Source organism: Gossypium hirsutum, chromosome D01 (genome assembly GCF_007990345.1).
Source record: "Gossypium hirsutum isolate 1008001.06 chromosome D01, Gossypium_hirsutum_v2.1, whole genome shotgun sequence".
Lineage (NCBI taxonomy): Eukaryota > Viridiplantae > Streptophyta > Magnoliopsida > Malvales > Malvaceae > Gossypium > Gossypium hirsutum.
This window is the reverse complement of record NC_053437.1, coordinates 60,303,384-60,330,336: the sequence shown is the minus strand read 5'-3', so window position 1 is coordinate 60,330,336 and position 26,953 is coordinate 60,303,384. Positions and strand designations below refer to the sequence as shown.

The following is a 26,953-nucleotide window of genomic DNA, read 5'->3' as shown; positions in this document are numbered from 1 at the left end:
TGAATCAAACGTGATAATATAACTTTCTTATACCAAAAGTTGTAAAGTAACATTTTTAAAATCACATTCTATTAAAATCATAATATAAAAAAAAACACCAAGTGCTACTAAGATGTATGACTCCTACTGCTCATCACTACCTTAAAATGTAACTTGATACATAATTAATAATCAGAGTTGAGAAAAAAAATCAAAAACTTCCAGATAATTTAAATTATTAATAATTTTAAATTAAATATTTAATTACTAATAAAAATATTTATGTTATTTTTGGTTACTAGTATAATAATGAGAAAAAATTATTTAATATTTATACATAAAATAAAAAATAATTAATACTAACTCAAACTTGAAATTAGAACTTTTTAAAATAGAAAATAAAAATAAATTCTTTTTTTTTTAACCACAAACAAATCAAGTTAGTGGTTAAAAATTACGAATGAAATCTATCAAAGATAGCATTAGTAGTACGGTTGAATTCATCGAAGCAATTTATGTTGAATTTAGTGTTTGCAAGCAATTACAGATAACTGCTGGGTACCCAAAAATAACAGATAATGGCATGTTTGATTTAAGAAACAAAAAGAACCTTTGAAGCAAAACCTGTGCTATATTCATGCATATCTTACAATGGATCTTCCCTCCTGCAGTAATTGGAGTAACAGTTTTTAAAACAAGTAACAGACTTTACCGCCTAACAACCTTAACGGCCACAACACTCACGTTCCTAACTGACACATGTCATAGACCCTAAACCTCCCGAAGGTAGCCAATGGCACAATGATATTCAGTTACAGGCTCCCCCAAACTTATCAGGGAAAAGAACAAGACAAACTTTCATCCCAACCCCATGTATTATTTTTGTATAACACATTTCAATAAATATATGTAGATTAACCAAACTATGAATCTAAAAGAGAAGATTAAACAATTACTTTGTTGAACTTACTTTCTAGAAGTACAAAAAATGAAAAAATAAAACTGAAGCCTGACTGGTGTGATATCTTCTAAAACAATGAATCTACAAGTTTTAACCCTGGTGAAAATTTTATACGAAAGGGGAACCCTTATGATTAAGTATATGAGATGTATAGAAAAGGGGAAATTTTTTCTAACTGTAACAGTTCAATCCCCAATCATAGGGCTGATATATAATCCTCAATTGAGAATCAGCTATTATCCCCAGGAAAGCTTCTGCGTTAGTTGGCTCTAAGTAATTTGAGGCATGTTTCAATACCTCTATCTCATTCTGCCCAAAATCAACACTAAACCTGTTTATTAACAGCAAATAACACAAGTTGTTACCCGCAGAAGAAGTAAATTTATAAGGCAGTAAATTTTTCAAGCTTAATACCTATAGAAAATTTATTGCTAGCCAATAAAGTGGTTTGCATTTGAATCATCCAACTTTTACTAATTATTCAAAACAATATCACTTCATAACAACATGGCATCTTTCCTGTATTCTGTTTCTCTTGAGTGAAATTTATCAGTTCATGTATTTTATTATTCATATGAAGGGAGGTTCTAATTTTCATCCCTATAAAGAATCTATCTTATTGTTATTCCCCGATGGGCATGGGTGTACAGTGTACTAAAGGCAACTGCAAAATTAATATTTGTTAGTGCAGCAATTTTAAACCAATGACTGCTCTGCTTTATAGCTATTAGCTAGTTGTCTTGAGTTCTGAACCTTAGGCGACCAAGACTTGCATAACTCTACAACTAAGAACTCCTGTAGGCTTATACAAGTCAAAATGAAGGCATCAGTTTTTAGAAGCTCCCTTAGCCAATGAATTAGACTGCATGAACGTGTATGTTAATGTGGCTCTGTGCATATGGGTGTTACCATGAGTGTGCATCTCCGCATGTAGAAACTATTAAAATCTAAATTTACCTGCTGAACAGTAATGGCCTCTGGGAAGAAATACAAATTTGTGCAACAAAAACTCTTGAATTAACTTACCATTTGAGGAGCTTACTAGCATATGCAACCTTGCTACTCAAATCAACAGTAAGTCCACCAGATCTTATGAAAACCCGAGCTGCATCCATCAGCTCTTTATCAATATTTCTGGAAGAGTAGCATTGAAGAGCAGGCCCAGATCGGGTACCACAAACAAGGGCAAAGTGAATTAGAGGCTCAGGATATGGTAGAGCCACCTGATAAAAAGCATATAACACCGAATGACCTAAATTCAATTTCCACATGAGACATTCAAGGCTTTAGTTTAGTTATTTTACCAACATGGTCTCACCTGTAACCGTTTATCTCTGACACCAAATGGTTTCAAAAGATTGAATGGTGGCCTTTGATTGCACCTTAAAATGCCATTATGAATAGATGAAAGCGAGTATGTGAACCCACCAACAACATACTTGAAGTCTCCTAACAGCTTCCTCCATTCCAATGAACCATTAGGATGACCCCACACTAAAATTGCATGGATGGCCATCATATTGTACAAGTTTATGAAGAAGGCAAGCTTCTCCTCCCTTGGCATGTCCTGGACATCTACTCTTTGGAGCTCTTGAATTATTCTTAAATACCTAAAATTATTCAGCCATTAACAACAAAAACTTAATTAAGTAAAAAGAATCAAACAAAATTTTGAAGACAGTAGAGTGGGCAATATCATACAGTAAGAGGTGTCAAACCTTGCAAACTCTTCACTTCCATGAACACTTCTATAATCAACAAGTCTTCCATCTTCTGATGCATAGGCTTCTAAAATGGCACAGAACAGAAACCTCAATCTTGATGCAATTTCAGTGATGGGCTTTGGCTTCAGTTCAATCATACCCCTTGGAGTGTTGTGACACTGAGTTGATACGACAGGATCATGGTCCAAGAACCGATACAAGTGGTTACTATCCTCCAATAGATTCTCACTATTATTAAGTGTCATCAAGAAAAAAAATTTATGAGAAGGATTGTCAACTGCTGAATAGAAGTTCTAATAAACTGGGAGGGTTTAGACTCACTCAAGAACATGTCGAAAGAACAGTTCACTGGCAAGCTTTCTCCCAAATTCAACAGCCTGTTACACGATAAAAAGGAAAAGAGAGGGGGAAATAATGCTGATATAACCACTTCCAAGAATGTATAAATAGAGCAGGCATACAAAATCTGGAATTTTAAACTCAACTCAAAACTCTTAAGTAGTCTGATACGATCAGTCAAAAACTAAGAGAAACGAAATAAATAAATGGAAAATATTTGGTACACTATTAGTGGAGTTTTTGGACTCCACAAGTAGGATCAGAGGGTTAACAAGTGTCCTATAGGAATATAGTAAAATATTAAGAAAAAAGACGTGGCAATTTTTTAAGGCAGCTTATGGAATAAAAAGAGTACACTGCCAGAGTACCAAATATTAACCCCATAAATAAAATCTCCCAAAACCACTCATTTACAGCAAATAAACAAGAGAACGAGGAAAACAAGAAGAGCCATTATTGCAATATGTACAACTATTTTTCTGAGACTGTTTATCTTAAGACATGAAAGTAAAGATAAAATTGCCATCTATAATGCACACACTTATTCATTATCTAGTTATTCATCTGACCACTTGAAAGTTGAAAGGAAGGACGGAAAGAAAAGACATCAAGGGAACTTTCAGAAAATAAAATTTTCATACCATCCTTCATGAAAATTTTAATATGCAGCAAAAAAATGTTTCTTTGGCTTTACTCTGCATTCACCATAGGAAACCACTAAAATAGTGCTCTAATTCAGGAAATATTGGGTCCTAACACTCTCTGGAGAAAAATAATAATAGAAATAGAGGACAAATCCGTGAAGCAAACAGTTATCACCTGAAATTCACTATAATGGTCTGAGAGAACATAATAATCCAAACTAACCTCTTCCCTTTCCAGGTACTGATCTTCTGATAGGAAATCCACCGCTTCAGAACCTAGAAAACAATTAGTGAACCTGCGCATCTTGTAGAACCTATCCTTAACAACAATATATCTTTTCATTTTTTGGACAATTAGAGCTAGCTCATCAACAGGCCCTTTACAAGAAACATCATCTTCACCAGAAAGAGGTGATAAAGGAGCTTCAGTGGACGGTGCTTCAGTAATCAAAAAATCAATCTTCTCTGCAAGCTTGCCAGACATATCTAAGTGTTTGAGTTCGCTCAAGCCTCCAATCAGTACTTCATTAAAGAAGACCTTAGGAACAGCACAAGATCCAGATAACTTCTCTAGCTCCAATTTTCTACTGGGATATAAATCAATGTTGATCTCAACATATCTAAGTCTTTTGTTGCGCAGAAACCACCTAACTTCTCTACAATCTTGGCATCCTAACCTTGTATATAACAAAACTTTTCCTTTTGTGACAACAGGAATAAGTGATCCTTCAGTGTCATCCTCCCCCTGTTCAGCTTTCCATCCTGCATCAGCTGTACATGACATCTTAATATAGTTTAGGGGATTCCAGGCAGATCTTTCTGCAGTTTGTTCCCCGATTTTAGAAGAACCTGGGGCACCCTGATAAACACGAACAGTGCCCATTTCAACATCATCTCTTTTAATAGAAAGGTGATGCAAGACATTGGTCACTGCCACTGCACCCTTCTCCTTCACAAAATTTTTAAGCACCACTGCTTTCTCAGGCCACATATATCCCTCTTCCAGATTAAAACCCGAGGAACAAGTTGATGAATTTAGTTTGGTCTCCATCCCAGGATCCTCTGTGCCATCAAAGACAGGTTCTGGCTCATCAAAATGAACTGCTTTTGCAGTCTCATACATTTCTTCTAGTGCTTTAGAATATGATTCCCTATCCTTATCCATCTTGTCACATTTTTTAACATGTTTTTCCTTATCACCTAAATTGTCCTGAACAGCTCTAGATGCCAAGGCTTGATTCTGATCCCTGTCATCACCTGATCTGTCTTGTCCATTAACCTCGTCTAACTTAATAACATTGTAATTACTGACATTCAGACTTCGTGTCTCCTCAGGTTTCCCCTGAACTTTCTGAATTCCATCAGTAATTTCCCCTAGTCTTTCATCAATCAGAGAAACTGTTGCATTCTTGCCACCAGAGTTGTCCTTTTCCATAATGTGAGCAGCACATAAATTTTGTCATCCAACTTGCTGAAGCAAGGCCCTTAAACTTTTAACTGCTTCTAGTACTTGTTAGACACAAGAATCAAGGATTTCATTGCAGGTTCCTGCAGGGATTTTGCACATGACTTAGCCAAATTCAACAGAAGACCAACTCCATCAGTCCATTGGGGATAAAAGTTCAATAATAAGATCCCATACACAGTCAGATTTGAAATTAGATAACTATACCAAAACTGCTTGACAGACAATAAGTTCTCCCGATTTCACATTTTAGCAATTCAAAAAGTTGGAAAAAACAGAAAATGGTAAAACTGGTATAGTCTATCAAGAACATGCTACAAAAACCAACATCTGAAATTCGCGTCCATAGTTCCTATTGATTGAATTTCCTAGACACACTAAATTTTTGTATCATTCAATATAAGCAGACATATTTAATCAAATCTTAATTACAAAATACTCATGATAGAGAAATGATCTCTTGAGCATTAGTCGCAATCTAGCAAGAAAGTCAAGCCACGAAGCTTTAATTATCGACCATAGTCGAACGAGTAGCTCATCTTTAACACGATATGGTGCAAGTAAAGCGAGAATATGCCTATATAATACTACAATACTAAAAAACATAAAGGCTAAAGGGAAAAGGGAAAAGAACAAAAAAAAAAAAAACTAGCAGAGAAATGCATGCCATGTGAAAAATGAATTAAATGAAAGGCCAAACTATTTCATTTCAGTTGAGATAATTGAAAATCATATAACAAGAAGAATAAACCTTAAGCGCTTAACGCTTGATACGTTTTCATTTCGTTATCAGACTACTTAGCTGTCCAGAAAATGAAAAAGCAAAATCAAAATAAAAAAACCCTAGAAAATTACGAATTGATGAAAAGAAACTAGGTTTCGCAAGTTAATCGTATTGGAAACAATGAAAAATGAAAGTGAGAGAGAGAGCTTACAGATCCGGAGAGAGTGACGGGAAAGAGTTGAGAATGGAACAAGAAAAGGTCTGAAAAGAGTTGCACAATTCAAATGGAAATTGATTATGAGTTACGAATTTCCGTTGGGGGATTGCATTGAAATGAAATGAAAGGGTAGGAAAATGTTGGAAAGGAGGTGAGGGACAGTTTTTTTTTTTTTAGTCAAGCGGGTAGCGGAAGAAGCGGGAAATCCATTTTTTTCACTTTTCCTTTTATATTTTTATTATAAGATTATCACACACGCACGTAATAAATCGAAGAATATATATAAAAAGATTTAGGTAAAATTGCCATGGAGACCCGTATACTAAGAGTTAGATTGCATTTTGCCACTCTACTTAAAAAATGAACAAATTAGTCTCGTACAGTAGATCAAAGAGCAAATTGGTCCCTTTTTTTAAATGTTATCCATTTGTATTAATAAAAACTAGCGTAGTTGATAAAATAACCAGAAAGTGACACATGATGTGCCACATTTATCTTATGCTGACATATAGAGATCAATTTTTAACCCTAGAAATAGATGTAATTTTTAATAGAAGAATCAATTTATTCTTTAATCTAACATACATAGACTATTGTACCCATTTTTTCTAGTTAAAGGTATAAAATACAATACAGTTCCTAGTACAAGTGTTTTCATGATATTCTTGCATAAAAAAAGATAAATGAAGTTCTAGTTGAATCTATATGTCTTAAGTTCAAATTTCATAATTTGTGGATTTATGATTTTTCTTAAATATTTTCTATTTAAAATTTAAAAAAATTTAAAATACTTTAATAATGATATTTATTAGTTTTTAAATATAATGATGTTTTACTCTATTTTTAATTGAGTTAGTATGGTTTGACTCATGACACTGATTCAATTAATCATTTTAAGTCTATAATTTTATCATTTATTATTTTATTATTTTATTATTTTATTATTTTTAAGGAATTAAAAAAAACTTTTTAGTATAATTTTACTATATATTAACGTATAATTTTATTATTTATAAAATTAAAACTTTTGTAAGGTTGATAAATTGACTTGGGTGACGGTTCAATTACTTTTTTTTTTAATTTCTTATCTAAGTGAAATTAAAGTAAGTCTAAGATTAGTTCACTATCTCAAAAAATAATAAAATACTGTAATTGTTTTTACTACATTGTTTATATTTTATGATTAAATTTGAAAAATAATGTTATTATTGAAATAGTAATTTAAATTAAATAATTGAAAATGAATTATTTAATAATTTCTTACATTTGGTAGGAATATTTTAACTATAAATTAATTTTAATTGATAATTTTTAGTCATTCTCATGATTTGTTTTGAAAAAAAAAGAAGATTTTTTTTGTTTATTTTAAAAATGTATTATTTTTATTCATTTATCTAATTTTAAAATTAAATTTCTCTCCTTTTTACTTTTTTTAATACAATAACTAGAAGAAACTATTCATAGACCCTCCCCAACCCTTAAATAAATAAGAGGATAATATATTTTAGCGCCACACTCAAAACCACGTCCTCTTGTACTAACAACAATGTCGATGTTAATCGAACTAAGACTCAATCAACTACTAATTACTCTTTATTTTATATTTAAATATTGTAATACATATGTTTAATAAAAAGAGTAAATTATACTAATAGTCACTCAACTTTGACCTCAATGACAAAATAGTCACTTAACTTTAAAAAATTAACAAATTAGTTATTAACGTTATCGAAAAGTGACAAATCAGTCATCCATTAAAATTTTCCATTACAAGCCTAATGGGACAGGTGACATGGCCAATTAACTTGTCACGTTGGACGAGGCAAAGTTGAGTGACTATTTTTTTTCTCTTGCCTTTTTTGTGTTTTTAAAAATGGCCCAATATTTTTACTTTTTGCATAAATGGTCCAATATGTTTATACTTCTTCATACCAACAATCTCGCCATCACCACCTCTTCCATAACCATATTTGGCGTCACCATCGTTGACCTACAAACCACCACCCTATCTATTCTTTTTCTTTTTCAATCCCCCCAATAGATGAGCCACCACAGTTGGGATTTGATTGTCTTTTTCTGTTGCCCAAAGCCATTAACTCTGAAAAAATCATATTGAAATGGGATTGGAGACAATTTGGGGTCAAATTATCAGTACCAACAACCAAACCAATGAGGAGAAAATCCTCCAAAACAACATTCAAATGATTCAAGGACCAAAATGACTCGAATTTGTCAAGATCTTCATGGGATATGATGGTATAAACAAAAGGATCGTCAATTAAGCTAAACAACACTAACTCAATTACTAAGTTGCATAAAACAAAATTAAAAGCAAAACAAGGAGAACATCCAGACAAAGTATACAATCGATTGAACCCATGATTTTCGGGAACAAAGGAAGCAATTCCTTCAAAGGGACAACCAAATGCCAACAAATGAAATTATGGGTTGGGTCAGTGTTTAGCAGGATCCCAAATCCGAAATCAGATTTGGCTGAATACGACAAAGAAAAGCTCTTGATCGTTCTCATTACTGAAATTGTTCTTTGTGAAGCTTGCCCCACCACCATCGTTGTGATCTTAATCTATATATTTTATTTTTTGTCATAATTTAGTCCTCTATTTTTATAATATCATTAGTAAATAGTTAATATTGTTAACAATATCAAAGCTAACGTGAATTTTAAGAACACTATTCTAACCACAAAAAAAACTCATGACAAGTTTGAATATGTGTTTTAAGAAAAAAAATTCCACATTAATAATTTTAACATTATTTTTATTGTTACATGACTAACAAGTGAATATTTTCTTTTATTTAAAAAATGTGCACTAGTAAGTTTAATAGAATAATTTTAATAATCATAACAACTAGATTTAAAATTTTTAAAGCAAAAAATAAAGGAACTAAATCCTTAAAAGTAAAAATAGGGACTAAATTTTTAATATACGACTTAAATCATATTTTAGCCTTCAAAAGTTTACTCTATAATTTGACATAAATAAATAATTAACCCAAAACTTAGATTATGAACCATACTAATCTCAATTATAAAAACGATAATCGTCGTCTTATTTGGCTGTTACCTAAAGTTAATCACTCTTCCTATATAAAAGACAAACACAAAGTTAGTGTTTACATTAAAATAATTCTCATAGTTAAATCGTTTACTCTATCTTCATCCTCGTGGTATAGATAATCTCTTAAGCTATAATGATATTATTAGTCATATTCCTCCCAACAACAAAACTGACTTGATTTAAGCTAATGATAGTAGGCATAGTAATCGGTTAGTTGTTGTCGTAGTGATACTACATTAAATGCACAGTTGCATGAATGTCTCCTTTGTGGCAAATCAGCACTTCCAATCACAGGCAAAGGGGGGTATTAGAACAAAAGGCCTAGTCCATTTCTTTATCTTCGGGCCTTAAAGCTTGAATGTTTCTTCTTAACACCTCTATCTCATCGTGACATGTATGTTGTTGTGGTCAAAGATTTTGAGTGGGAATTATGAGCTTAACCTTGGGCATTTAGAGAAAAAGCAGCTTCATCATGTTGGGTTTGGAGGGAAGGGGGTTTGACTTGCCCTCTACTCTTTTATAATTTCGGTATTTTGGCAGTGTTACTCCTAGTATTGTTGGCACTGTTGTTCATTTGCTCTTGAAACTTCAGAACTTGTTGAGAAGAAGAGTTAAGGTTTTAATACAAACATGATATGTAATAGGGGAATAACTTACATTAGAATGATCTTAAAAACTAAGGTTTTTAGGCACCAAAATTTGTTTACCACATCATCAAATTTTAAAGTTATGAAATTATTATTATACACTCATTAATAGATAAATTATTTTATGGACCATTTCCACCGTATTATTCATGGCTCCTTTTCAATTATTTAATAATATTTCAACAATTTTTTTCATGTCATTGACAAATAATTTTGAGAATTTCTTTTACCCTGAAACTTGAATATAGAATCTTAATTCCTAACTCAAAGATTTAGAACCCCAAACTATAATCTTGAATCCTTGTACCCTAAACTCAAACCCTGAATCTTGAACTCATAATTTGTAACCCTAAATATAAATTTAAACTTTAAACCTTGAATCCCAAACCTAACGCCCAAACCTTGAACCTTAAGGGCCAGTTCTTCATTGCTTAAAAAAAATATTTCTGACTCCAAAAGCACTTTTGGAAGAAAAGCTGTGAAGAACAAGCTGCTTTTGGCTGAAATTTTTAGTTTTTCAGACGTGCTTTTCAAAAGCACTTCTGAGAAGGAGAAGCTAAAAATTTCAGCTTTTCCTCTCCCAAAAGTACTTTTGGTGTTTAATTACTTTTTCACCCCTCCAATAACATAGTATTTTCTTTTTTTTTTCTTGGTGCTTAAGTACAAATGTGTTAAAATCATTAATTAAAAATAAAAAAATATTTTTTAAAATACTAATTACAAATATTTAATGGTTATATTTAAATATTTAAAATATAGTTTATATATTCTAATTAAATTTTATAAATAATTAATATTTATTGCTTAAAAATATTTAAAATTTATATTTCATATATTAAAATATTAACAACAAGTTATAATAATTTTTTTATATTCTTACTAAAATATAATAATATTAACTAATTTAAATATTATTTAAATGCATATTTGTTACTTGATAATAACATGTTTAAAATGAAAATTTTATTTCTCAAAAGCACTTTTTGACAGCAATGCTAAACACTCAAATTTTAAATCAAACTTTTCAAAAGCACTTTTCCACAGCACTTTTCCACAGCAACGAAGAACTGACCCTAAATCTCAAATAAAAACTATGAATCTTAAATCTCAAATTGAAACCCTGAACCTCAAGGTTCGGGGTTCAAGATAAAATAATTACCAAAATCATGTGTCAATGGCATGAAAAAAATTGTACAAAAATTACTATCTTTTTAAAAAATTTGGTTGCATAAAAATAAAAAATATTAACTTATGAAAAAAAAACAGAATAATTAAAACTTGTAAAAGAATAAAAGATGTTTGTTTATAATTTAAAAAATTAATTATTTTAAGTAATTTAATTCAAGTTAAATTAAGTTGGAGAAGATATTAGATATAGATGAGTGTATAATAATACTTTACTATCTTTAAAATTTAATGACGTGGCACTATTTTATTAGTGCCTAAAAACTATGTTTTTTAGGATGATCCTAATATAATTTTATTCCCATTTAATATATTAATAGGTAATAAAAGTGTTTTTTTTTTATTTCACAAGCTATCTTAAAAAATTGTCATATGTTTCTCTTTTTTAAAATATTTTATTATTATTTTACTATACTCATATAAGACATTTGTCAATCTCCCTAACTCTACTTGTGGAGTCTGAAAACTCTATTAACAATATACCAAATATTATTTTATAAAATAAATAATAAATGAAAATATTCAATAAAATGGGATTCCATTTAAATGTCGCTGGTAACGTCTTTTCGGGGTGTTTTATCTAATTTTGCTTGCAGGCCTGTTTGTTTTGGGCCTTATACTGCTTTTGTTTTTAATCTATTTGTTTTATTCTCATAAAGTCCAGCCCGTTTGTTGATTAAAAATTAAAAATATATATATTGAAACCCATGTAATGACTTGACGGCTAAGGGTGCTCACCGCTCCAAGTGTGGCTTGAGTTCGATTCGCAAGCCTTCATTTACCGTAGATTTTCCCATTTATTGTGTGTATATATATATTTATCTAATGGAAATAGTTAGATATTCATTATATTTCTAAATTATTATTATAAATATTTTTTTATTTTAAATAAAATATATCTAATTTATAAATAATCTTTTTGAAGGAAATTTATAATAAAATTTACTTTTCATAGTGATTTTTGTTATACCTCATATAACAGATCTAACAACTTATCAATAGTTAGTTCGCGAATATCAACTTGGCGAACTATGCACCTCCTCACCTATAGTTAGCACGCAAACCTCAGCCTGACGAACTATGTATCTCTAAGACTATATGAGCATCACGTGGAAATCCTGAATAGTTAATTGTTAGTCATTGTAACATATCTCATCCTAAGACATTACATCATTGTCACTATTAAATATATCAAATCAGGCTTTCACGCCAAGTATCTTAAGACGTTACCAAAATTATCCTCTACTATAAAAGAGCTATGCAAATAGCTCACAAACTCACCTAGACAACCCACCAAATCTCCATCTCCCCCAAGAGAATTAATACTTCCTCCCAACCTGTGCTCTTTCCTTCTTCATCAAACCATCATCTCCTTCCCTTCGTTTACCTCAGTAATTAACCATTTTAATGAAATTTTTTATTGATTAATAATATGACTTCGTATTAATTAATGGTCACATAATATAATATCAATTAAAAATGTCTATATCATTATATATGTCGGATATTTTATTTATTTTTTAATGATTTTAATTTGTAAATATTTATATTATATATCATACGTATTCAATAATAGTAATAAAATCATATTTAAAAATAAATATTATTAAAAAATATTTTAAAAATAAAAATTTAACTTAAAACTCAAAATTTCCATATACTTTTCTATTTTTTTATAACATATATGACTAGCTTTTTCTTTTCTTTTCTTTTTCTTTTGTAACATATATATGATTAGATATGATTGCTTTAATCAATGAAGCACTACGATTAAAGGAATTAAAGAGCGAATGACAAGCTCCTTGAACTCCAAGAGAATTTCCTTTGTGAAGACGTTTCACGAATTGCATTAGTGAAAAGTAAATCCTCTATAAATACAATTGGTAATCAGAAAAAGAATAGTACGAAACATAGACTCCATGTTATTTGTATCTATTTTAAAATAATTTAATGTTATATCAATATTTTTATTTTAAAAAAAATTAAAATTTAATATAAAATTATTGATGTGACACTGAATTATTAAAATATTCCCATTTCATACCCAAAGATCTCATTTCCATAACGCAATTCTAGGCATAAATATTATTGTATGAAAAATAAGGATTGGATTGAATTATTGAGGTGATGAGATTGCTTTTGTTTTTCTAAAGGTTCTAAAATTTGGTTAAAAAGGAAAAGGGCAACAAAAAGAAGACGTTTCAGTGGCAGTGGTAAGCATTATCCTATCTTTTGATCTAATCATTTATATTAATGAACAAAAGTTACATCAATTTGTTTTTGTCTTTTGCCCATCCTATGCATCCACAAAAGAAATACTTTTTAAATTGAATATAAGTAAATGATTCGAGTTAATGTGTTCAGTTCGGTTTAAATTTTATATTATTTAATTTAATTTTAGATTAATGTTATTATTCAAATCGCATAATTCCATTCAAGTTCAGTTTTTTTTTCTTTTTACATGGAACTCGTTTTATTTAAATAAGACTAAATGAAGGAACAGTTCTTATAAAATAATAGATTGATCATTTCAATGTATATAGATGTTATAATAAACATCGATAATGGCGGTAAAACAATTACAAAGCAATAAGAAAAGAAAAAGAATACTCATATTTTACGTGGAAACCCTTTCGGGAAAAAAATCACAGGCAAAGGAGGAGAAAATTCACTAATCTTGAAAAACGAATGATGTAATAGGAGTTTCAACTACATCTATTTAAGGGTTAAAAAATCATGCTCTAATCAAAGTCAAATAGAAAAAGAATAGTTCTATATGGATTCAACTTGTGTTGTATGGCCTACGGCCTTCGGCCTTTCGCCCCCACAGATTCCTTTATTGTGCCACTATATTTATTTCCTCAACAAGTGACGAGATTCAGGTCACACAATCTCTAACAATAGATCAATTCATTTAATCCAACTGTTATTAGTAAAATTAGATATATTCATACAAACAAATATTTCATAAAAAAAAGTTATAAAAGTGTAATTTTATATTAGAGTAAGTAAATTAAGTCTTAAATATCATAATTATAATTATAAGCTAATTCTAATTTTAGAAAAATTGTGTATGAAAATTTATAATATTTTATTTATAAAATAAATCATTATTCGCAAGTTGTTAATTATATACATGTGATATTTATGAATTTAATTGATTATATGGCATATTGCAATGACTCGGTTATAACTAATTAAAAGAAATGATAGAACAAAATATTAGGTATAAGAATGATTTATGTATTAACTTTTCTTTTAACAACTAATTTGAATGATTATGACATTAATTTAATTATTCAATGCACTTTATAAATATATAAATGAATCCAGAGCATGTATCATGATTGTTGTTTGAAAAAAAAAAATCAAGAATTACAATATTAGTTTTTTCCGAAACAATATTATATATGTATATATTCAAACCAAATCACAATTATTGGTTTCAAATATTTTGATTTTTATTCTATAAGATTTTGATTTCAATTTCAAAAGTTAAAAATAAAGTTTATTTTTTTGTCTGAGGTGAAACTAAAGTAAAACATTTGGAGGGCCCACATATTAATTGAAATCACTATTTTTTTTGTTATCCGATTGATTCTCAACACCAAATATTCGCCTATAATTAGTTTTGAATTTAGAAAGATTTTTTAAAAAAGGGAATCTATTGGAAGGGTTTGAATCTTAAGTTTTTTTATTGATGTAATTATAGATATATTTATTCGTTTTACGGTTTGAAATTAATCTTATTCAGGTTGAGAGCGGAATTTGAGTAAAATCTTTTCAATAATGATGACTCTAAGATTTGAACTATTCGAATGCTTGGAGAAGAAATCTATATTTTTTTTTATAAAAACTAAAAAATTTATAATTAGGTTTGGCTCTAAATTAGGATAAACTATGTTCAAATTTATACTATCCACCGTACATGTAGTTCAATCCTTACCAAAGTGCCTCAGACAAAATAAAAATAAAATAAGTATATTTATATGTATATATTTTTCGTAGTTTTTGTTTTGCCCGCTCTATTTTCTTTAAAAGTAGAGATAATTTTATTTTTACTTTTAATTTTTAGTTATGTTTTGACTTATATGTGAAATTTTCCAAAATAAAGGCGCGCACCAAATCTATTAAGAATTGTTCTCAAAGAGCTTTATCACGATATATCATAATGATGATGATAAATTTAAGATGATGAGGAGAATGATAAGCTATCTAAGACTTAACTTTTTTTGCATCATTGATACAGTGGGGTCTCTTGAGGCTTTTGGCAATCTTTTGTTGGTTGATTGATGTTCATCATCAGGTTAATTTGATGATGCTAGGATATAAATTTCAGCGATTCGATCAAGTTAATGCATCTCTGAGTTGTTTATGAATTATTCCAATGTTACAGTTACTGTCAATTTGTCATTTTCTTTAGATTACTTTATAGACATAACAATTGTGCATTAATTTATAGTGAATTATTTATTGTTTATACTATACACCGAATCGTATATTATTGTTATTCATTATGCCTATTAATAATAATATTTTCTTAAATAAAAATAAAAAAACCCCATTATTTGTCCATTTGCATGGCTTAAAAAAGCTATCTTTTTTTTCAGGTCGTTAACTAAGGATTCAGTCATCAAATTGCTTTACAGGAGCCCAAAACTTTAAAATCATCTTTTATATATGTTTGGCAAGCCAGAATTTGTATAAAAGAATGCCACTTGGATTCCATCCCATGAGTAATGGGATTATGGGAGGTAGGGAAGGGAGCTAAATTCAAAGAATAAAATTTAAAAGTTAAAAGCAAAGCAAAGAAAGAAATTAAAATTTCCCACCTGAAAGCATTAAAGAAAAAGTGACCTAATTTCTATGGTGGATGTCTTTTCCTCTTTAGACTTTACACACTGATTCTCTCCCTCTCCCTTATCTTAATTAATTAGCTTAACCCAAACTAGATATGATATGAGCAACTCATTTTGGACTCAAAAGGGGCTTTCATTTGTTGCTACCTATAATATCTAATTAACTATAATAATGTTGAGATTCCTATAAAGAAAATTTAGTGCTCCTCTTATATATAGTGGCAATCATGTAGGGAAAAAAAGCAGGCATTAACATATATAGGCCATTTCCCCATTGTTTTCCTTTTTTTTTCTAGAAAAATCATTTATCCACCAATAAATAATAAAGATAAAATCAATTGAGTCTTACTTCGATTGCCGTGGGTATTGTTACTAATCTAGTAGGACATGAATTCGAGCGCGCTGAAACGTATTATCCTCCCATTTATGAGTTGAGGAAGGGTTATGAATAATTCTAGGCATTGTGTCAAAAAGAACACATGCTTTTGAAAATTTAATATTCAAGATATTGTGAAGCTGTGTTTTCAAAAAAAAAAAAATTTTTGAACAATCTCATTATAGGTTCTGATCATATCTATTTTTTTTTGACATAGTGCTTAAAGCTATTCATAGTCTCTCCCCAACCCATAAATAGGAAGATAATGCGCTTCAATGCACTCGAACCCACGTCCTCTTGCATTGATAATAATATTCATATCAATCAAATTAAAACTCGTTCAAGAAAAAAAATAAGTAACCATCATAATAATACATTTTCGGCAGGGAAAATGGTTTGCTACGTAAATGCAACGTAATAATGTGGGTATATGTGTGTTGAAAGTGAGAGCGAAAAGGAGTGATAGAGATAGGCAGATTATACATGCAAATTGGTGGTATTATTTAAGGGTTAATGTGGTTCATGGGGTAGCCCCTACCCCCCCCCTCCCAAGGAAAAGAAATGACCTGTTCCTTTTATTTATTTATTTATTACAAAAACATAATTAAAATAAATTTGAAAATCTAAATATTTATTTAAAATAAAATTCGAATATAAAATCTAAATATTTTCAAAACGTCGGCGTTTTAATAAGAGTGTTAATTGTTACTAATTCTTCATTTTTCCTCCCTAATTGTACAAACTCTTCACAAATGTGTGAAGCACAAATTTATATATAGAGTGATTTTTAAATACTAAAAATCTAGATTACTTAGTGTTATGGTTTTGGAGAGAGAGAATTCGTCAAGTTTAGCCTACTAAAGTATTAACCACAAGTATAACATCACTTAATAATTTATTCTCCACTAAGGGTCAATTATTATACCCATTCTCATACATTCTCCTCAAGTTGCCCCCATCACATACTAATCAACCATCCATACCTTTATAACCAACTTGTATTTTTCTGGTGTGACCTACATTAAAATTAGAGGTGATTATAGGTTAAGCCTGTACTCAGTAGAATTTTAAGTTCGTTTTTTAAGTTTTTGACTTAATTCGATCTAATAATTTGGCTTAAAATTTTATTTAAATCCGGTTAGATAAAAATGCTAAAATCTCAGCCTGACCTGGTTCACCCGTATTAATTTTTTTTATATAAGAACAAATTTAAAAAATATAATACATCAGATACACTAAAAATATTAAAATAAATATTTCCCAACAAATTGAAAATAAATTTAAAAAATTATTTATACTTAAATAACATCAAGATAGGTGTACCTTAACAAACAAATACAACTAAAATAGTAGTAAAATTAACAATAAAACAAGAGTTACATAATATCCAAATAATAACAACAAAATAGTAACAATATAATAGCAAAACGGCATCAAAATAGCACTAAAATGCAACCGTTTTTTTTTGGTCGAGCTCGGGGCTAAAAAGAGCTTACTCAAGGCGGGCCTACTTTTTTTTCCTAAATTTATTTTTTAAATTTATATTTTTACCCAAATCCACTCACTTTTTAGATGGATCATCTCTATAAAAGCCCTCTTTATGATTAAGAGAGGCTTATAAATATGACAAAACCCAATCAAATCTCTTCAAAAAAAAAAAACTCTTCAAGCTCATGAGATTCTTTAAAATCATTAACTTTATTTCTCTTAAAAATTTTGTTATATATAAATATTTTGAAGCATATAGTAAAATTTGTGTCGTGTTACTTGTTTGTAATACTAAGAGAAAATATTGTTAAAAAGAAATACCTTTGGTTTCTAGAAATGTATTATTATTAGAAATAAAAAGAATAGGGAAAAGATGAGTGGCTGTCTGCTAGCTTTACAAACTTCCCAACCAATCATATTCCACCACGTGGGTCCCCAACGGACGACCACCAGCAAATCCTTTAAAGGGCCAAATGTTCGTTATAATTTGGACCGGGAAATGACGTCAGTTATGATGACACTAATTGAGGCCTGGGGGAATAAGTGGCGTAGGTTAAGGGAGAGTAGGGTGCGTAGGATAAAAAAAAAAAAGTTATGCGCATATCGTCTTTTTCCTTATTTATATTTTTTGCTGCTGTACAAACACTCAGACGTTAACGTTTGACTAGAGATTTTTAGAAATAAATATATTTACAAATTCTTTCTGTTTATGAACTATTTTTAATTTTTGGGTTGTTTTCTTTTATTTGCTTTCATGGAGTGGTTGAAAATGCTGTTTTTACAGCAACAACAGAGTGTTTGAGTGTTCAATTTCTTTCTTTCCTTTTTTAATTGAAGGACTTTGATTATCTGAAGTTTTGTTGATCCATAAGGTTAGTAAAGTTTCTCAGCTCTCAAGTTTTTATGTAAATTTTGAAAGGCTCAATTTTCTATTTATTAAGATTAGTTAAGTTTCTAAATTTCAACTTTTGTTGTTTTCTATTCTGGGTTGACGAGAAATTTGAAACTTTTGAGAGATTCAATTTTCATTTTTCCTTCTTTGATCACATCAGTATAGTAAATTTGTGCTTTACTGGGTTGGTGTAATCTATGATGGCCATGCAGGAAGTTTGGTATACTTTGTGGATGCTTGTAATTTGTAACATGTAACTTTGGCGCCAATTAAGAGCATTAGCCGAGTCTAGTTACTTACTAAGAGCAAGAACTGAATGTAAAAGTAGAGCTGGTTGTCTTGTATTTTGGTACATCATTTTGGAGTGAACTGTGAACTAATGTTTATCATGAGGGTAAAAGTACCACCTATACTAGGAGATAGATTGCATCTTGTCCCCTCTACTCAAAAAATTGAGTAAATTAGTCCCTGTAAGTTAGATAAAAGAGCAAATTGGTCCTTATGTTAAAAATTTCATCTATTTCTATTACATGTGGCACGCTATGTGTCACTGTTTAGTTATTCTGTCAATCACACTAGCTTTTAACAGTACAAATGGATGATTTTTTTACAGAATGATCAGTTTGCTCTTTGATCTATAGGGAGTAATTTGCTCATTTTTTTAGTAAAGGGGGCAAAATGCAATCTAACTCTTAGTACAGGGGCCTCCCTGGTACTTTTACCCAATTTTTCTCATCTAGATTTTCATGTGAAGGGAAATTGAATTTCATTAGGCTTGAAAATGTTGAATAGTATTTTCTTTGTTTTGAGTTTAAGAAAGATAAGAGGGGACATCTTGTTTATAACTTTGCTATGTTTCCCCATGCCTGTTTGCTAGTTATAGATATTCATTTAGAAGTGTTAGTAATTTCTTTTTCTAGTCATTTTTATTGCCTTTGGAGAAAACTAGAAACCTTCATCCAACATCCTTAATAGTAATGCACGCTAGAAAGAGAGGGAAACTCTTAACATAACTCAATTGGTCCAAACAAGAAAAATTATTAGATCCCTCCTACATATAGCTTAGATGTTCTGTAGTTCTTGGGACTTTTGCTAGTATTGAGATGATCTTTGTTGTGTTCTCGTTTCAGCATTTGTATCACTACATTGTTTTCCACCCATGGAGATTGATCCATGGATAGAGGTAAGGAAACAATGTAAGCATTGTTGAAATCTAAGATTCTGTCCTCGGCATAAGATTTGTAAGCTATTTGTTGGTTTTTGGTTCTGTTCCAGTTGCTTGATAGAGTATGAGCTCTCCATCAACTGAACTTACCAGAAGGATGGCGATATATGAGCAATTCCACCATATAAGCAGGTGGGCAGACACCTTCAATGGTGACAATAGTCCAAATATTGGATCATCCACAATTGTTCCAGCAGATGTCAGGCTAAAGAACAAGGTGAAATTGCATCGTAGTTTTATTTCTTGGTTGGTTAAGCATTTTATTCAGTTTCAGGCTATAACTAATTTATGCTGATTTAAATCCTAGGCTGAATGTATACCTTGTGAGCAAGTGGAACCATCCATTAGTGATCAAGAAACCAACAAACCCTCCGATAAGGTAATGAATTTGCCGCATTTGCTCTTTCTCTGCAAGACACATATCTTCCCTCGATAACATTTAAGAAATAATAGCTTTTTTTTTTCTGTCATATGTGCTAATGCCTACTTGTGAGCATTTGTGCTTAAGGCATGCTTCAAAGTCCAGACATAACCCTGAACCCTTTTTAAAGGAAAGTATTATAAAATCCAATCTGTGCGGTTCCTGTTCTGCGGCTGTGTAGCTGTTTTACATTTTAAATATATTAGAACTCCCGCATCTCCTACCTGTTTCAACTCTATTTATCTTTTATTTAAAGAAGCATAATATGTGCAGATACAGAGACGTTTGGCTCAAAATCGTGAAGCTGCTCGTAAAAGCCGAATGCGGAAAAAGGTAGATGAACAGTTATTTCATTGATTGAACATCTACAAGTACTTGTAAACTGATTTTCTCTTATAGGCCTATGTTCAACAACTAGAATCAAGTCGTTTGAAACTAGCTCAATTGGAGCAAGAGCTTGAAAGAGCTAGGCAGCAGGTGAAGTGAACTCTCTCTCTCTCTCCCCCCCCCCCCAAAATATGTTTTCTCTGTTTATCAACAAGGCATTTCTTTTTCCTTTTCTTTTTATTTTCAAGAAAAATATCTCTTTTAATCATGTTTATAAATGTGGCATATGTAACAGATTAGCTAATGCCTTAACGCAGGGTATACAGATAGCCGGTGCATCAGAGGCTGGTTATTTTGGACTGTCTGGAACTGTAAACTCAGGTTTGTGATCTAATCTACTTCAATTATCATTGTTTTTGCTTTATAGATTGACTCGCAGAATATTAACCTTCCCGACATCTTAGTTCACTGTCATATATTTGTTTTATATGAGCAAGTTTTATCATCTTATTAGCACTTTTTTGAGATATTTCCTTAATTAAAGTGGTTATTATAGTTCAATGGCTTTCTTCACTTAAGTCATGAATGAAAGTTATTATGCTCGCATGTTTACTAGCATAAATTTTGTATAATTTTCATTCTTTTGTAATTTTGACATTCACAATAATGATATTGCATAATTGGAATCGGTAAGCTAGTTGTTATTTCAAACAATAGAAAATTATGTCCGAAGGTCTCACAAATCACAATGCGAAGCACATAAGTGATGGAAGATTTAATTTATATAGCTTTCAAAGAAAGTAGACTTGTTTTACCTTATGCTTCATTAACTAGCAACCAATGAGCAAAGGTTTCCCTCCCTTTGAATTTCACATTTTTCTCGTGTAAATGTAAAGTGCATATGTCTTGCTTTCTTGTTTAGAATCTTTTCATTTGAATTTGGCAGGGATTACTTCATTTGAGATGGAATACAGACACTGGGTTGAAGAGCAAAATAGACTGATTTGTGAACTTAGAACTGCAGTCCAGGCACACATTACTGATATAGAGCTCCATATACTCGTAGAAAGTGGCTTGAACCACTATTACAATCTGTTCCGCATGAAAGCTGATGCTGCTAAGGCAGATGTCTTCTATTTGATCTCGGGTATATGGAGAACTTCAGCCGAGCGTTTTTTCCACTGGATCGGAGGATTCCGCCCGTCGGCGCTTTTAAATGTAATGCTCAATCTCGTATAACTCTTATTTTTCTGGAAGGCTGCCAATTCGTTATCGATTAATATGAATAAATTCATCCCAAATTCTCTCATAAGATATCTACCCTACATAGAATCATGGAGATCTTCCATGTAGGAAACATTTTCTTCGGAGAAGCATGTACAGATCCTAATGAGCTTGCAAAAACCAACTACGGAAACTAGTGAATATTATTTCACCACTTGATATCAACTGTTGCATTAGTAAAGAGTAAAAGAGTAAAGTGAAGACAAGTACATTTATCCTCAACGATCTGAAGCTTTATTTGGATATTTTCAAATCTTTAGTTTCTTTTGTCTTTTCCTGGAGATGCCATATGAGCTACCGACTGAGGTCAATAACTTCTCATGATAATCAAATAGTGTAGGGCTGATGCACCAATAGTAGCTACTTTTCTACTCATGAATTATGGATTTTGGAATTCTGTTTGTTCAGGTTGTGGTGCCACAAATTGAGCCGTTGACTGATCAACAGCATTTGGAAGTATGTAATCTTCGACAATCTTCTCAGGAAGCTGAAGATGCTCTTTCCCAAGGAGTAGAAAAACTGCAGCAGAGTTTGGCCGAGAGTGTAGCATCTGATTTGTGTTCAGGAAACTACAGAGCTCAGATGGTTGCTGCAATAGATAAATTGGAAGCCTTAGAAAACTTTGTAAGCCAGGTATGACATTCTTTGCTTTTCATCAGTTGTATCTGATCACTTGAACTTAAATATTGAGTTCAGTCTTTTAAATGAAAAATCAAAGCTTGAGAATGTGAGGGTGTTGTTGATGTGCCACTGATGTTTTTGTTAAGCATTTAACCTAAAACCAACTGATGCCGAACTTGAATATGATGATCACAAGCAATCAAAGACTCACGATATGAAATGACACCACTTTAACGGCTTTCACAGCTCGGAGAGGAGGGAGAATGGAGTTTCTTTATTTCATGACAATTTATGTAGAAATATATAACATATCTAAGATTGTCTAGAATTGTTTGAATAATTCTCAAGTGTATGTTAGTATATTATCCTAAGATGTGCACTTTGTTTACTGGATTTTGCATGTGTTGTTCCCAAAACAGGCTGATCACCTTCGCCAGCAGACGCTGCAGCAGATGGCTCGAATCCTGACAACCCGTCAAGCAGCTCGAGTTTTACTTGCCATGGGGGAGTACTTTCATCGTCTACGTGCTCTCAGCTCACTTTCGGCTGCTCGTCCATGAGAACCATCAATATGTCTAGGCTGTATTCACCAGAAGTTTGTTCCTCAACTGGTAAGCATTTGGATTTTTGGAGGTCTTGTTTTATGAACCACAATATATATGTATGTATATATAGTTTTCAGAGAAACTTCTTGGGCATAAAACTTGTAAATATGAACCCTTATACTGTATCTCAAGAAGAATTTTAGGTCATTAAAGTTAGATTTACTGATGCTGTATAGTACTTTCTATATTCATTGGAAGCTGGAGAATTATATTAGCAAGCTAGTGATTACCTTACTTTCGGCAATTTTTGGTTATTTCAGTTAGTGGGACAAGAAATTTAGCAATATTAGAATTTCACATTATAAAACTCAATGGTTTGCAAATTTATTGCATACACAAGGATTTAGGCTTGTTGAATTAACACAATGAATTTTCTGAAAAAAATTAATCATAACTTTAGACAATTAACTAGTAGAAGCCACCCCAGGTAAGAGTAACATTCTCTATTTTTTCCTTTTAAAAATGCTAAAGAAAAAGGTTGAAAATAACAATTAATTAGCACAATTATGTTGTAACTAGTCATATTTCCTCCGTAAACGAAAAGTTTGAATTCTACTATAAAAAGGGTCTTTGCTACTTACTTTTGAGTGATATTCCATATAAAGCCTTTTTTTCTTTTAAATTCCAAAAATAAGTTGATTTTTTGAAAAATTACGGGAATGGACCAATTTTGATGAAACGCTTCTAGCTCAAAAATATTATCAGTAAAATGTTTCTAGCTGATACATCAACACTAAAATTGGCAATACCAAATTTTACTATATGAGCACGAAAATTTTACAGATGAGATATGTGTATAACAAATGTTTACTGATAATGTAATTACGCATGATAATATAACAAATATTACATAATTATGTATTATTCGTGCTCATTTGTACTATAAACATTTTGTAACAGGTCAATTTTGACCTGGGCCTAAAAACCCAAATAAAAATAAGCCCAAACTAAACCAACCCCAGTCCCAAAGCCCAAAATCAAATTCAAACCCTAAGCCCAACACCTAACTATTTTCGGAGGAAAGCAAGCCCTAGCCACATCCCTCTGCGCCGCTGCCTCCACGTGCGGTGTCAGCGCGTCCACTGCCCGAGGCCTAGCCCCCTTTGCACCAAAACGGAAAATTTCATCTCCGTTGACTTCGTCCAGGCCTGCAAACGAAACAAGAAAAGACGAAAAGACAGAGAAAGGACAAAAAAAAAAATAGTAACGAGAGGAAAATAAAACAGTGGTATCGTTTATTCTCAGCTATAAAAGACCGAACCATATGTAAACTTTTTTTGACAGAAATATACAGAGAAGAATACAAAAAAAAAAGAAATCAAAAATTAAAAAAAGGTGATATTTTGGTTTCTTTTTATTTCCGATTCGTTTTTTTTAGATAGGAATAATACTAAATAGAAAGAGAAGAGGGATTACCTCCGTTAGTCCACCGTCGCCCTCACCTGCTCTGTTGAAATCGGAGTTGAAAGGGAGGCGCTGCTCGGCTAAGGACGGTGGGATACGGCCTGAGCCTCAATCGGTTTCAAGGACCGAAAATGGGATATGGTGGCCTACGGTTTTTCTCCTCCATAAAATAGTATATACATGGAACGGGGTACGACGTAGTTAGAGCCAAATCTCAATGGCTCCAAAAACGGCGCCGTCTCATCCCGGATATTCATGACCCGACCCGATTGCCACCAAACCTGCGTGTTTTGGGATGGATGGGGTATTTATGAAATGGGTCCTTCAACATTTCTCCCATTCTATAATTTAAGCCCTTTCTGTCAGATTTCTTTTATTTTTTATTTTGCCCTGTAATTTTATTCTAATTTCATTTGGGTCCTATGTAAAACGCTGCGTTTTAAAGAGCGGGGATATTTTCCCCTTTAGCCCCTCTTTGTTATCCGCGTACTCAATTCGATCCCTTTCTTTTATTTATTTGTGAATTTGCCCCCCAGATTTCTGTTTTAAGTTCAAATTAGTCTTTTATTATTTTATTTTATTTTATTTGCTATTAAGGCAATTAATTTTCATAGTATCACCATTATTTTACTATTGTTATTGTTATTTTTTTAACATTGCTACCATTGTTATATTATTATTATTACTTCTATTATCACTAATATCATTATTTACATTCTTACTACTATTTTTATTATTATACATTGTTGTTTTTGGACTATTTTTACCTAATATTTACTCATTTATTATTTATGGATTCACTATTGAAGTTTTAATTATTTTTAGTTTTAGTATTTATCTTATTTTTGTTTTCCATTCTTGTTATTTCTTTATTTTTGGTTTATTTTGCTTCAACTCTTACGTTTATTATCGTCATTTCATCGTCTACATGTTTACATTTTGTTGTACATACATTCAATTTTCGATTATTCATTACCATCATCAGCTTTATTATTATTATTATTGTCATTATCATTATTCTATGGTATATATTAGCATTGTAATCCATTTTACATTTTGCTATAAAATCACCTTACATTAACCTTCTTCGATATATTTTACATTAAGTAATTTTGTAACTCAAAATTCGAGAAATCGTACCCTAACTTACTGGGTTTCGATTTTTTTCTCAACGAGCCTAAAGAACCAATCATTTTTAAGAAAATCAAAGTATAAGTTAAATAAAAACTTATACTCGGGAATTCAAAAATGTTGTGTCCTAACTCACTGGATGTGACACTTTGTTATCTCAAAGTAAAGATTTCTAAAAATACGAAGGCAATATTCTGCATTTGGGATTTTGAAAAATCGAGCCTTAACTTACTGGGTTACGATTTTCTTCATCTGACTCAAATGACCGATAATCCTTTTAAAATTGAAATAAAGTTTTTAAAAAATAAAAAATGACAAACTTATTCTCAAAAATACAAGATGTTATGTCCTAACTTACGGGATATGACATTTAGTCTCTTCGAGATAATGAGGCATTTTATGCATTACAATCAATTCGATTAATTTTAATTAGATCACATTAAATAAAAGAATCGTATTTTAAGTTCTTGCTAAGTTTTCAATCTTCGACATTAAGACACTAATTAATCAACTAGGTATCAATTTTTGGGCGCTATGAGGGTGCTAATACTTCTTCGTACGTAACCGACTTTCGAACTCATCTTTCTAAATTTTGTGGACCAAAATCGTTATTTTAATAAAAATCAAATGGTTTATAAAAACAACCACTTTTCGAAGTGACCCGATCACACATCACTAAAAAAGATTGGAGGCGACTCCCGTTTTCATTTTTCAAAACCCAAGTTGACCCCATTTTTATAAAAAAAAAATGTTGTCAACACATTTGCTACATTATCAATAAAAATTTTAAACTCTATAAGTAAAAAAATATATAAAATATAGTGTAACATTTAATCTTACATTGTTAATTGTTAGTTAAAAAAGAAAGCAATCCCACATTGTCTATATATACACATCTCATATTTCACATTGGTTAAAAAGCTAAGAGAAATGAGATTTTTGGTTTATATAAAGGTTTGCTTTATAGGTTCTATTTCCACATCAATATGTGGCACAAAAAAAGAACTGGTGTTGTTATTTTTAGTGCTGATGTGGGAAAAAACGTTTTGAACCGGAAACATTTTACTAGTCACACAAAAGCGCTTCTAGTTAGGTGTGTTTTTTTTGAGTTTTTCTTGAAAATGTTTTGTCAAAATTGACCCATTCCCATAATTTTTCAAAAAATCAGTTTATTTTAGTAATTAAAAAGATAATCTTATTTGGTAATTTAGTCCTTACTTTTATGGAATTTAATTTGTGGGAGAATGATTCGTATGTTTTGGAAATTATTTTTCCTTCGAATGTAATTTCTTAAAATTTTCATATATAATTAGAAAGTTAAAATTAACTTTTGAGATAAGATTATTCTTTTCATA

General features: G+C 31.0%; 2 protein-coding genes and 1 long non-coding RNA gene across 4 annotated transcripts; 1 reads left to right on the top strand and 2 right to left on the bottom strand.

Annotated features, from left to right (window-relative positions):
- Positions 1–452: 452 nt before the first annotated feature.
- LOC107921305 (uncharacterized) lies at positions 453–6,249 on the bottom strand. The gene is made up of 7 exons (XM_016851185.2): positions 6,048–6,249; positions 3,871–5,195; positions 2,986–3,041; positions 2,659–2,892; positions 2,259–2,550; positions 1,967–2,163; positions 453–1,271 (listed from the first exon to the last, which is right to left on the bottom strand). Exons 2-7 carry the CDS (start codon positions 5,080–5,082, stop codon positions 1,112–1,114), a joined length of 2,151 nt encoding a protein of 716 aa, XP_016706674.2. The 5' UTR covers positions 5,083–5,195; positions 6,048–6,249; the 3' UTR covers positions 453–1,111.
- A 12,065-nt stretch (positions 6,250–18,314) lies between these two features.
- On the top strand, positions 18,315–23,277 carry LOC107922496 (transcription factor TGA7). 2 transcript variants are annotated; one of them, XM_016852563.2, is made up of 10 exons: positions 18,315–18,560; positions 19,711–19,763; positions 19,856–20,022; positions 20,113–20,184; positions 20,500–20,559; positions 20,626–20,703; positions 20,871–20,934; positions 21,500–21,771; positions 22,246–22,470; positions 22,878–23,277. In XM_016852563.2, exons 3-10 carry the CDS (start codon positions 19,870–19,872, stop codon positions 23,016–23,018), a joined length of 1,065 nt encoding a protein of 354 aa, XP_016708052.2. In that variant the 5' UTR covers positions 18,315–18,560; positions 19,711–19,763; positions 19,856–19,869; the 3' UTR covers positions 23,019–23,277. The 2 variants fall into 2 exon arrangements, with proteins under 2 accessions (XP_016708052.2, XP_040943475.1); XM_041087541.1 differs by lacking the exon at positions 19,711–19,763 and having other exon boundaries at positions 18,327–18,560.
- Positions 23,278–23,783: 506 nt separating this feature from the next.
- Positions 23,784–24,790, bottom strand: LOC107922497 (uncharacterized). Its single transcript, XR_001691281.2, has 2 exons — positions 24,480–24,790; positions 23,784–24,211 (listed from the first exon to the last, which is right to left on the bottom strand). It is a non-coding gene; the product is annotated as an uncharacterized lncRNA (long non-coding RNA).
- Positions 24,791–26,953: the final 2,163 nt, after the last annotated feature.